We start from the raw sequence: 14,009 nt of genomic DNA, 5'->3' as shown, positions 1-14,009 counted from the left end.
AAGAATTATTTTATTTTGCAGCTGATCGAGCTCTTCTGGTATTAAGACCGTCGCACACAACTTCTTGAAAAATAAACACAATTCCGCCAAAACCACTGATACATCAGAAGGAGGTGTGTTTCTCAAAACCAATGGAAGTAATTGTTGCATAAGAACATGAGAGTCATGACTTTTTAGCCCAGTAACATTTCGAGCCTGCAGATTGGTATACCTTGAGATGTTACTAGAATATCCATCAGGTACTTTTATGTTTTTCAGTGTTGAAAGGAAGATATCTTTGTTCTGCTTCATCAAGGTAAATTTAACTGGTTGAAACTTGTCACTTTCATCAGGCCAAGCCTCTTCACAAATTCCTTAGGTCCATAAATCTTTTCTAAATAAAAATAAATAAATAATAAATTAAATAAATAACAAATTAGAATCAAACAATTAAGTAATTTAAATGAAAATATATTCATTTTACTATTTTTAAAAACTTATAACTAAAAAATAAATTAAATAAATAAAAAATTATAATCAAACAATTAAGTAATTTGAATAAAAAATATATATTCCTTTTACTAATTTAAAAAAATTATAAATAAAAAATAAATTAAATAAATAAAAAATTATCATCAAACAATTAAGTAATTTAAATAAAAAATATATATTCATTTAACTAATTTTAAAAACTATAAATAAAAAATTAATTACATAAATAACAAATTATAATCAAACAATTAAGTTATTTAAATAAAAAATATATATTACCTTCATCACTTCCCAACTTTGCTGCTTCTTCTCTACAGTGATTTTCTTTCAATCCTTTACATAAATAGGGAACAAAGTCTACTACTGACCAAGAAGACACACATACTTATTATATATAGTTGGCCACCTTTATTAATCAGTTGGCCCAATTCATTTAGCGGCATAACCACCCTTCTGCTCGTCATCATGGACATCTCTCTGGCTGTCAACCTCCTATAGGGCCTATTCCCCTCAGAATCTACAAAATTTAATTAGGAAATTAATTATATATTAATTAAATTAAAAAAATTTTTATATAAATCAAATAGTTGTCAAATTAAAAAGATTAAATAAATACTTACCTACAAACTCCACTTCAAAACCGGTCTGGCATCTTGGAGCAAGACACTGCTCATTATAGGGATTCTCATTCCCCTTAACCTCCTCCTTTGATGGTGTCAACCTTACTTATATAATACCTTAGCATTCATTTAGAACTATTCCAGACCACTTTGGATGGTCTTAAATTTAAAAATTTCAATTTGGACGTTAATTTTCGGAAAATTACTGTTCACTGTCCAGTTTTCAGATTACAGGTCCAACTTTGAAAAATCATAACTAATTCTAGAAAAATCGTATGGAGGTGTTCCAAAATTATACAGAAATATCTTTCAATGCTCTTTAAGGGAAAAATATTCAACTAAACTCACCCTCACTGAAAACGTACAGTTTATTGGATTAAGATTACTGTTCGTTTGGTAAAATCTGGACTTTCCAGATTCTCCGCCTTAAATTTGAAAATTCATATCTCTTTGTATACACATCCAAATAAGGTGATTCACCACTCATTTTAAATCTTGGGATGTGCACTATAAGTATACCAAATTTTGTAGCTTAACTCATCCATATGATAGGTCAAACTGAAGCTCGAAACTAACTGCTCCATGACCTACGTTTTATCCCTTAACATCTCTTTACTTTAATTCTTTTTATTTCCTTGGCATACCTAACATGGGCTTACTTTTTCCCATTCATGCTCATACATTCCTATACATGCCATAAGCTTTATAATTAAATACATGGCATTCACAACATAATTATAACATAGGAGAATTATACATTGAATATTAGTATCAATCATTAGCATCAATAATTTTCCACTTCTTCTCCTTGCTTCTCATGCCATTAGTGCCCATCATTGATTGACCCAAATGGTTGGTTACGAAGGGGTGAGATTAAGGGGAATCTCAGTAGCAAACATTACCACATACATGCACAAGATGGATGCTAGTGTATGGTATGTAGTTTTTCATAAACTTAAGTTAACTAGTGACATGCCATCATGCTTTATGCTTGGTATAAAAATGCATGGCCATGGGAACATATTAAAAACAGTATTTCCAGCAATAATCATCATGTCATAACATCATTCAAACAACAAATACAAACCAACACATAAGCATACCATGTTAAGCACATAAAGGGTAAGTTCACTACCTTGCACCTCAAGCTTTCCTCTTATTTTTCCTTTGACTCCCTTGACTTTCCAACCATGTGGGCGTTCGGTCAACATAACGAAATATCCTCTTGGATGTTCCAAAGGTCCTAAACATAACCATAATGATCACACAATCCATTAGGACCATTAGATTACATAAAGTTCAAGACTAGCTTTCTTGAACCTCAACCCTTTCTCTTAGTCTTAGGGTTTTCTTTCTAACTTTTCTAATATAAATCTTATCATTTCCCATTCTTAAGATCCATTTTTTGTCAATTAGGACCACTTTAGATGGCCTTAGATTCAAGAATACCAAATCTGGAAATTTTGGTTCGCGGGTACTGTTCACGCAGAAACTCCAGAATTTTTGCTCAACTTTGAAAATTCATAATTAAATCTATAAAAATCCAAATTGAGTGCTTCCAAGTCTCACTGAAAGCTCCTTAAGTTAACTTTAAAGGAAAAATAGTTTTAGAAACCAATTCTACGTTGAAAAGTACCGGAATTGTATGGAACTCGGAACTCTTCCAAAAGTTCAACGCTGTTTCCAGATTTCAAACCCTAACTTTGAAAAATCACCATAAATCTTACACATATCCAAATGAAGTGTTCTATCCATGGATTTAAATCTCACAGAGTGTACTTTAAGCATACCAAATTTCAGAACCAGATATGAACAGTAAATAATTCAAAATAGACATCAAATCAGCACGTAATTCTTCCAATTTTCACATAGATCCACTTGGATCTATCATACTTTGAGGTGTTCTAGCAAGATCTAACAACCAAACTCCCTTCCCCACTCATCAACCATTTTGACCAGCCATCAAAAGGGAGAGAAAACAGATTTTTTAACCTTAAAAGAGAAGGAAAACAAGACAAGAATACATCTAGAACCAAGATCTCACCTTGAATCCTTGATTGATGACCAAAGTTGATAGCTTTCCTTGGTTCTCCTTCCAAAACCCTCTCTTTTCCTCTCCTCCTTGCCTTGGACAAAATTTCCATCTGATTTAGGGGAGAGATGAGCTCCTTAGTGCTCTCAAAATATCTCATCTACCACATTTAATGAAAGTCCAAGTGTCAAATGCCTAAGCCTTCTTGAAACCTCTCTCTTAATTAACTTAATTCATAATATAATTACATTCCAAAGTCAAGATCCTCTCCATTGGTAGCTTGACACTTGGAAAGTTTTAATTACCATCCATTAAAGGCTTGACAAGTGGCGACTTGTGGGCCAAGTAAAGTGCAAGACTTGGATTAACACTTTATCGGTGCACTTTTACTCCGGATTTAACTTCTTTTCTATAATTACAGTGCTCTGGCCTCTGTAATTATTTTCTGTTAGATCCATAAATTCCCTTTAATTCTAGAGAGTATCTATGAATTTTCTTAGGCCATAACACTTCTTTTAAGCCTTGCATAAAATTCATTTACTAAAATACCCTTTTATCGCCAAAACCGGCTCTTTAATTTATTAAAGCCACTGCACTGGCTTTCTAGTTGCGGGACTAATTTTATAAATCAGTACAACCTTCTAACCATTTAATCTCATTTTTATATACATTTTTTTAAGGCCTCTTGCTATTTTAAATAATTACCTTAAACAGTGTACTTTTTACTGGCCATAACCTCATAAATGCCATTTAAGCTATCTTAGGGGTATTTTTGTCTTTTCTCTCCATAGAAGAGTCTTAGAATATTATTTCTCATTTTTTTGGGATTTTCTTGAAGTTTTCTATACACTCTTCCATTTTTGCCCTTGCTGGTTATAACTTTTTGAATTTATAGTTTAGTCCCTGCTTGGACTTAACTTCATATAATCCTCTCTTTGAGGTTTCTAACTTAACCTTTAGCCTATATCTAGTCTCTTCTCTCTCTCTCTAAGCCTTCGAGACTTTACTGGAGTCTCTGACCTTGATTATACTGAAGCCTCTGAAAAACTTTTACTTTGCAGTTTAGTCCCTGAAACTGCTTTAACTTCTTTTCTCATCTTTGAGACTTCTACTCAAAAAGGGTCTAGTAGCCTATCCAATTCAGGCTACTTTTGATGCTTTTAGGCCCAAAAGTCTGGATGTTACAGATGGGGTTATTCATCCCCCGAAAACTTAGCCTCCTCAATAGGTTGGACATCATCATTTGCCATGAAGCTCAAGATGTCCTCCTCGTTTAGATCATAGTCATAAATACTTGGAAATGGCTCACCAGCATCATCACCCCTAGCACCATGATCCTCACTGGGTCCTTCTCTATCAAGATTGACCAGCTCTTTCCCTATTCAATGAGTCATCCTAATAATAGCAAATAGCAATTGTAATGAAAAATATATTTTACAACTAACAATTATTAAAAATAAACAATTATATCTATCAACTCTAAATAAATAATTCAAATAGATAATATCAAATAATAATAATTGAAAAACAAATATTTGTACATTTAAATTTGCCATCAACTCATTAAAAAAATAATTATTTCTATTAACTCTAAATAAACTAGTCTATTATAAAAAATATTTCTATTACCTCTAACTAAACCAGTCTATTAAACTCAATATAAAAAATATAACTCTAAATAAATACTTCAAATGAATATAATCAAATAATAATAATTGAATAACAAATATTTGTATATTTAAATCTCATATCAACTCATTAAAAATAAACAATTATTTCAATGAACTCTAAATAAACCAGTCTATTATAAAAAATTACTTCTATTAATTTTAACTAAACCAGTCTATTAAACTCAATATAAAAAATATACCACATAATTCAAACTGTGGAGAACTATCTAAGACATACACTAAATAAATAAAATAAAAAATAAAAAAGAAAATAATTTATAAATAAATTTCTATTCTTACCTGAAAATGTGGAATACTATCTCGATTTGGATCTAGATATGTTTTGTGAGGAGAATTTAGCAGAGCTTCGCTTCACAATTCACCAAAAGTGTGCAAATGAAGTGAAGGGGGGGTATATATAGACTGCGATTTTCTAGTGATTCTTTGAAAACCACTAGAAATTTGTAGCGCTGCCCCTCCGTCACCACCTGCATGCAGCCACGTGTCAGGACTCCTTGGGAAAAATAAAAAATTTCTAGCGGTTTCAAGAAAAACTGCTAGAAAATTCATTAACATTTCTAGTGGTTAGGGAACCACTAGAAAATACAACGACAATTTGTAGTCTCTAGCGATTCCAGCAACAAAACCGCTAGAAATTAAATGCTGGAAATATGGTGCCAATTTTGCGCCAAATGACGACAACAATTGTGGTAGTCACTTTCTAGCGATTGGGTTAAAACTGCTAGAAATGTGTAGGTTCCACACCCTTCCTGGTCAAAATGCTTAAATTTCTTGTGGTTTGTATTATAACCGCTATAAATGTTTACTTTTGTAGCAGTTTTTTTAACCTCTAGAAGTTAACCGTTGGTAATTTACTTTTTTTTTTGGTAGTGAAAGAGAGAAAGAGAGAGAGAGAGCAAGGAGCAAATTGGCGGTTATTGTGAAGGGATGACAAGCTTTAGCGATAACTTAGGTACATAAAATTACTTCTTTCATCAAAATATTTTCGTAAATATTTTCTATATATTTTCAGCTTTTAATGATATTATTATTATAGTAATTGGAGAAAATTTTGAGACTTAGATATGAGATAAGTATGGAGTTTTGATAATAGATGACCATAGGAATTGAGAGATAAATGAGTAGTTAATTCCTATTAGTTTAGATTTGTCTATTTATTGGTTTTAGTGTTTAAAAAATTAATTTTTAGTTGAGAAATCTGTTATTTATGAGATGTATCATATTTATATTGATCAAAATTAAGTCAAATAATTTATTTGGATTGTTTGATAGATTATTAAGATTTTAATCAGTTTAGTTTTATTTATTGGGTGATTGGAAGTTTTAAAATAATTATTTTAGCTAAAAAGTTCATTATTTGTGGAAAAAAAATCTAATAGTTATACCATTAAAATTTTGATTAAATTATTTATTTATAAATATTTGAGGTACTATTGAATTTTTTATGGTTGGTTTTGAGGTTTAAACTTCAAATAGGATTTTTAGAATTTAAAATATAATAATTTCATATTTAGAAATTTTGAAAAATTATTTTTATTAAAGTACATAATTTAGAGGATGTAAGTGAATAATTTGGCTTGTTAGAAAAATATAAATTAGTTCTAAAATACTTAATTTTGGGTTATGAGAGTTCCAAAAATTTAGAATAAAAATTAAATTAGAAATTTAATGAATATATGTAAGCTTAATTAATTAATTAATTATCTTATATTAATATGTGGTTATATTAATTATGTAGATTAATTATTGGTTGAGCAAGGGATTAACCTTATGGTAATCCTTTTGATTGCTTTGATGAGACGTACTACAAAAAAATAGGGTATTAGTGACGGAATTTAAATTTCATCGCTAATCCATCAGAAATCTCTCACAAATTCCGTCCTTAAAATTAGCGAAGGAAAATTTTTGTTGCTAAATTAGTGAAGGATTAGTGACAAAATTTTTGTTTTGAATGATTAGTAACAAAAATTAGTGACCGAAAAATTCCATCATTATTTTCCATCACCAGTCCATCACTAACTCTCATTTTGTGACAGAAATTAGTGACAGAATTTTTCTGTCACTAATTTCCATCGCAATTTCATCACTAATCCGTCACAAAAAAATAATATAAATATATAATAATTATTTTGTAAACTTATTATTAAAATAAAAATATAATATATCATAATTTTTAAATATATATTATATAAAAATTAAAAAATACAAATATTATAAAAGAAAATAAAAATAAAAAATATAATATACTTATTATTTTGATAAATATTTGAATAAAAATATAAATTATTAGAAATTTTTTACTAAAATATAAAAATTAAATTCAAATAAATAATAATATATTAAATTATGTATATAATATTTATTTTATATATTTGTATTTGTTATTAGAAATATTATATATATTTATTTTTGTAAAATAATTTCATAGGTACTTCTCAGCTCAACAAGCAAAGGCTTCAGCACGAGCGTAGGAAGTTGCAGGTTTAAACCAACACTTCTTCACAAATTGGCTCAATTTGTAACATGGCAATGACATGGACAAGGCGATGACGTGGCAATTCATAATGATGGACACATGGTGATGACATAGATGCTATGATGACGTGGCTGTATGGGAGAGAGGAGGAGTTGAGGTGGCATCCACTGATAGACACATGGCAATGACGTGGATGAAGGGACGACGGGGCAACATAGGGGAGAGAGAGGAGTTGCTGAGGTAGCATTCATTGATGACATGGCGGCTCATAGTGATGGACATATGGCAATGATGTGGTATTTTAAATTTACAAAATAAAACAATTTAGAGACGGATTAGTGACGAAAATTTCTATCACCAATTTCTGACAAAATTTTCTGTCACAAATCCATCATTATTTTGTGACAGAATTTTTGTGGGATATCCGTCACTAATTAGCGGCGGATTAGTGACGAAAAATTTCTGTCACTAATTTCCGTCACTAATCCATCAGTAATCCATCCCTAATTATTGACAGAATTTTGAATTCCGTTACTAATTATTTAGTGACGGTGGAATTAGTGACGGAAAAAATTCCATTGCTAATTCTGTCACTAACTAAATTCCGTTACTAATCCATCGCTAATTTTGATTGGTGACGGAAATTCCATCACTAAATTCCATCGCTAGTTTGATGTTTTTTTGTAGTGAGGTAATTACTTTCCACTTGTTATATGTGCTAATATGTTGTTTGTGAGTATTTTGCTATTTTGGAATAATGATGTGCTATTTGGAACCCGAGTAGATATGTTATACCTCATGAGCTATGAAAATTGTCTTGTGGGACTTTTGGAATTGTGACTGAGATGTTTGGAAAAATATATAATTTATATCTTATGGATTATATTGAGAAAAGATTGAGATATTTCTCATTATATTGTGTGAATAATTGGTTGTTTTTTGGATTTTAAGTTGATTTCTATTTTGTCATGTGGTAAGGTTGCCATTGGTGCATATTAGTTGATGGCTTCATTCATCCCCCAGAGTGAGGGATATTCTCTTGTGGCTTTTATTCGTCCCCCAAAGTGAGGGATAAGCCTATATGTCTGATTAATCTCTCATAGTGAGAGATAAATTTATATGGCTTGTGTTTTAGCTCCCATAGTTAGGGTTTGGATGATTGAGATTATTTTAGTATATGTGTTTTATATTTTTATTGATATATCTATATTTCTTGAGAATTAATAACTGTCCCACTTGACATCCTATGAGCATATGTTAGTATATATAATGAGTTGGAAAGCTAGTTACTAAGGCTTTTGTCTCACCTCATGGTCTCTGCTATGTTCAGGTAGTGGTCTATCAGGGAAGGCCCCGAAGGCTTAGTGTGCTGTTATCGTTTGTATAGCCTCCTTTTTTTTCTTGTTTTATGTGCTGATTTATTATATATTGCCATATAGGGCTCATCTATTTTGATGTGTAAACTAAAACTTTTGATTGCTGCTATTTGATGGGAGGACTGTTAGAAGGCTAGAAGCCTCTAAGACTTTGCATGTGACACTCTTTTGAAAGTGTTGACTTTTGATTAATAAACTCCATAGCTTATTTTAAAATGATTTATCAGCTCATATGGTTGAAAGTATGAGTTTTGTTTGGGCTAATAGTTAAATGGTATTTCTGGATTTTGGAAGTCCAAGGCCTAGGTTAATGATTGATATTACTCATGACATAAATTTATTCCTTTTAACTATGATAGTAATTTTATAATTTTAAGGTTTATTCTTTTCTATCATAGGTAATCTTTTGAATAAATTATTTGATTTAATTTAAATATGTTTTTGGAATAACCAATGAAAAAAAACCGGACCAGACCGGCCGGTTTGACCGGAAAATCGGTGAACCGATCTGGTTCACTAGCTGAACCGGGGGAGAACCGAACCGGTAAAAAACCGGTTGAACCGGTCATAACCGATACAGAACCGGGTAAACCCGGTTTGGCGGGTTACCCGGTTCCCTTTTTTTTTTTGCCTGATATAACCTAAACGACGTCGTTTTTATTTTAAAAAAAACATTCCTTCCTTCCTTTCTCGGTTTCTCCTCTGCCGCCGAGTTCCCATTATTTGATTTCCCCTGAATCTACACTCGTTTCTTCGGTTCCTCCAGCTCCCCGACTATCGCACCGCAGCAGCTCGCCTCCGGCCTCCCTCCTTGAAACCAAATCGCCTCCTCCAAAATCCCTGCTCGCTAGAGTCACTGACGGCACGACGGTCTCCGAGACTCCGACACACCTCCTTGTTCGGCAGAGCTCCAAAATCCCAGAGTCATCGCAAGTCTGATCTCCGGTCTCCCTCAACCATCTGAGCTCGCAACTCGCAAGTCTCCTAAACTTGAAACGGTTAGAATGAGTTCCAAATTTCCAATACTGCCTCCCCCGTTCCTCTTTATGCTCTGAACCCCTAAACCCCTGAATTTCTGATCCTATTTCCTAATTCGTCTGTCTCTCACTCTCTCCAAGCTTTTTGGCATACGCATCGAACTTTGTTGCTGCTCGTGAGTATTGACCTCGTCTCCTTGCCGCCGCTGTCATTCCCAGTTCCTCAAGGCTAATATTTTCCGGTTCCTCATTCCCGCCGCTGTCATTTTGGTTTGTAATTTATTATCGAATGAATTTTGCTGTTTTACTGAGATTACTGATTATAGACTATATATAAATGAGATCCTGAATGAGTCTTGCTGTGATTATATCGTGAATTCGTGATAATGATGTTATTTATGGGTTTGCCGCCGCTGTCATTCCCGGTTCCTCAAGGCTAATATATGTTCTTTATATGGGTTTGCAATGTTGATGTTTATTGAATTATTCAGGCATGTGATGCTTACTAGCTTTAAATGTCATAGGGTCTCCAGGCAGCAGCTTCGTTGTTTTACTAGTTTTGTTATGAATTAGATTTTTATTCAGGCCTGTGATGCTTACTAGCTGTATGCCTGTATCAAATATAACATTTTTGAGTTGATTTGGTTTGATTTTTATTCAGCCTTATAAGAGTGAAAGATTTTGCAAAAGTGTCAAAAACTAATCACTAATAAGCTGAATTATGTTTTCCTGAATGTCAATGTCATTGCATATATGCCATCTTAGTGCATCTGTTTCTGGATTAAATTGATTTTATATGGATTTTGTTTTCTTTTCAAGAGGTAGCAGTGATGGATATTTCAAACAATCAAAGTTCTGGAAATGATAATGTCGCTCCTAATACTCAATCTTCCACTCCCAACACTGAAACTTCCAATCCTCCTACACCAATTTCTTCATTGCGTGCAAAAACTGATCCTGCATGGGCACATGTTGCTTATAAGAAAGAAGGGACACAAAATGTATACACCTGCCTTTTTTGTGGTAATAGTTATAGAGGTGGTGGAATAAATAGGATGAAGCAACACCTTGCTGGTATCATTGGTCAAATATCTTCTTGTAAAAAAGTTTCGCATGATGTACGTCATAGAATGACAGAATCTTTGAAAGAGTGTTCAAAGAAAAAAGCCATTGAAAATATAGAAGAGGAAATTGAAGATACTCATGTTGATTCACCAATTATCATGAGTAGTGCAAAAAAGAGAAAATCTATAGGGAGTATGGATAATTATTTTGCTCCTCGCACAACCCCTGATTCTCAACCGGGTATTAAAAGTGCATTAGCAACCAAAGAAGCGAAACACAATGTAAAAATGTTGATTGCTGAGTGGGCCATTGTGAATTGCATTCCATTTAAAGCATTTGATTGCCCGTTATTTCAAAAAGCTGTAGATGGTATTGCTTCAATTGGGCCTGGGTTTAAAGCCCCTAGTGCTTATGATTTCAAAACCAATTTGCTGAGTGATTGGAGAAAAGAATGTCAGCTACTAATTGATAGCCATCGAGCTAAATGGAAAAACAATGGCTGCACACTCATGGCTGATGGATGGACCGATGTGAGGCAACGTACTTTGATAAATTTCTTAGTGTATTCTACACACGGAATGGTGTTTGTGAAGTCTGTTGATGCTTCAGATTTAGTCAAAGATGCCAAAACTCTATTTACTCTATTCTGTGAAGTCATTGAGTGGATTGGTTTTAGGAATATTGTCCATGTAGTAACTGACAATGCAGCTAACTATGTAGCATGTGGCAGGTTGATTAAAGAAAAGTATAAAAATATTTATTAGTCACCTTGTGCTGCTCATTGTCTGAATCTTATATTAAAAGACTTTTCCAGCATGCCAAATGTGTCAGACCTCGCATCAAAGGCATCCAAGGTAACTATCTTTGCATATAATCATATGGTTTTCTTATCATGGTTGAGGAGGAGACCGAGTTGGAAAGAAATAGTGCGTCCTGGTGCCACAAGATTTGCTACGACATTTATTACATTGCACAGCATATATATGCATAAAAATGACTTGCAGGCTCTGGTTGTTGATAAGCATTTTGTGGACCATAGATTATCAAAGACTGAGGCAGGGAAAAATTTTAGTGCAATCATTTTAGATAACCGGTTTTGGAATGACTGTTATCAAGTTGTGAAGATTGTATCTCCTCTCATCAAATTATTGAGAATTGTGGACTCAGATGAGAAGCCTTCATTGCCTTACGTTTATGAGGGGATGAGAAGGGCAAAAATAGCAATTAAGGAGATGTTTAAGAAGAACAAGGAATTGTATAAGCCTTACACAAGAATCATTCAAACTCGATGGGATAGACATCTGAAGACCAATCTTCATGCGGCGTCGTATTTGTTGAATCCTGCAATTACATGTGGTCCAGATTGTCCTAGCAAGTCAAAGTTAATGATGGCTTTGATTGATGTGGTTGAGTCTTACTCAGATGAAGATATTGATGGCTTCCTAGTGATGAAACAAGCGACTACTTATCACGAAGGCAAGGAATCTTTTAGCAGGCCTTCATGTCAAAAAGCTGCTCAAAAACTAGACCCCTGTAAGTATTATTATTATTTATTGTATTCATGATTATTCACTAATTCTATATAGTATTGGATACTAAATATATTTTATTATGTAGATGAATGGTGGACATATTATGGTTGTTCAGTTCCAGAATTGCAGCGTGTTGCAATGCGCATTCTTAGTCAAACTTCTGCTTCTTTTGGTTGTGAGAGGAATTGGAGCTTATTTGAAAGAATTCATACGAAAAGAAGAAACAGATTGGGACATAAAAGACTGAATGATTTGGTTTTCACCAATTATAATTTGCGATTGAAGCATAGGTAATCTTGGAAACAGTGAATAAATTTAGTTTTTTTTAATTGATTTATATTTATCTAATATTTTGTTTGTCATTAAAGGAGTACATTGAAGAAGAGCAAAAGTTATGATCCAATTGACTATGAAAACATTGATATGGTGGATTTTTGGGTGGCTGAAGAAGATCCCACTCCGGAGTTTGATGATAGAGATGTGGATATATTGGAAAGCGTCCTTAACAATGACGGCACTGCTGATTCAACAACTCTTGAGAGTGCTAATGAAGGTTTATATATTTAATTAAGACTCTATTCTTATACCAATATATAGTTATTTGTATAATCTTCAATGTTGGTCACTGTCTTATATAGGTGATGAAGATATGAACATTGCTGACCCTCCACCTTTACAAGATGATGTTGTTGCTCCTGCTTTTCCTTGTCCAGCTGTTGACATCTCAGCCCATGCAAATGATCTTAGTGATGATTTTGATTTTCCCTAGTTAAGATATACATTTCATTAATGTTTGCTTGGTACTATTAAATATTTAAACTACTACTTTTGTAGCTTCTCATCTTTTTTTAGTGATTATTATTTATGAATTTTGTTTTATTTTAATATTATGAATTAATTATATTATTTTAATATGACCGGTCCGACCCCAGTTCAACCTCGGTTCGACCAGTAACCCTTGACCCACTATCTCGACCGGTTTGATGCCCGGTCCGGTTTTTTGTTCCTTGGGAATAACAGTCGTCACATCTTCCACTTATCGCTATTAGGCTAGAAGAGGTTATTCAAATTGTGATGTTATCTTTATAATCAAAACAAAGTGTTTAACAGTTTGAGGTTATAATCAAGATTAAACTAGTAAACTTCAACTTATTGAAGAGCTTTTATACCACTAAGTTAGCTAGAAGGCTAGCTATTGACAAAATCAATTATAATCTTATACTTAAAATATTTCAAAATAGGTTTCTTTTTTCCTTTTTTTTTCCCAACAAAAATGATGAAATTCCGTATAGTTATTGTAAGTATCTTCGTGCCAAACATTGACTGCTCTTGTATATATAACTTCGAGGAAGGCAGGCTTTTGCTAATTATACCTCGTTACATGCAGAAGACAGCCATTTTTGGGGTCACATGTGCATGTTTAATGTTGGAACAGAAGCTGGTTAAAAAAAAAAAACAAATGGAACAGAAAATGGGATGACATAGGTTGTGGGAAAACCATAGAGCTTGTCTTTTTATTTTTATTATATGACGTACTTTGTTTTCGTACGAAATCGTTCTCATTCTTAGCCAATAAGTACGCTTTTCATTTTTTATTTTAAAATAGAAAAAAGTATTATTATTATTTTTTAACTTCACCATCTTACCAAATTGCACATTGACTAAGAATTAAGAAAAGAAAGCACAACAAGAATTCACATGCATGGCCTGCTATTTTGTTAATATGAAATACCGCCGTACTGATTCATCGAGGCTGTTTGTGTGTGTGT

The 14,009-nt window shown here is 32.8% G+C and overlaps 1 protein-coding gene across 1 annotated transcript; it reads left to right on the top strand.

Moving 5' to 3' along the window:
• The first annotated feature begins 10,473 nt into the window (after positions 1-10,473).
• On the top strand, positions 10,474-13,009 carry LOC114739756 (uncharacterized). The gene is made up of 6 exons (XM_028927838.1): positions 10,474-11,438; positions 11,523-11,562; positions 11,713-12,241; positions 12,326-12,530; positions 12,609-12,793; positions 12,879-13,009. Exons 1-6 carry the CDS (start codon positions 10,474-10,476, stop codon positions 13,007-13,009), a joined length of 2,055 nt encoding a protein of 684 aa, XP_028783671.1.
• Positions 13,010-14,009: the final 1,000 nt, after the last annotated feature.

This window comes from Neltuma alba, unplaced genomic scaffold (genome assembly GCF_004799145.2).
Source record: "Neltuma alba isolate B1F8T4 unplaced genomic scaffold, ASM479914v2 tig00002907_pilon, whole genome shotgun sequence".
NCBI lineage: Eukaryota > Viridiplantae > Streptophyta > Magnoliopsida > Fabales > Fabaceae > Neltuma > Neltuma alba.
The sequence above is the reverse complement of the archived record's forward strand: the minus strand, read 5'-3'. Positions and strand labels throughout refer to the sequence as shown.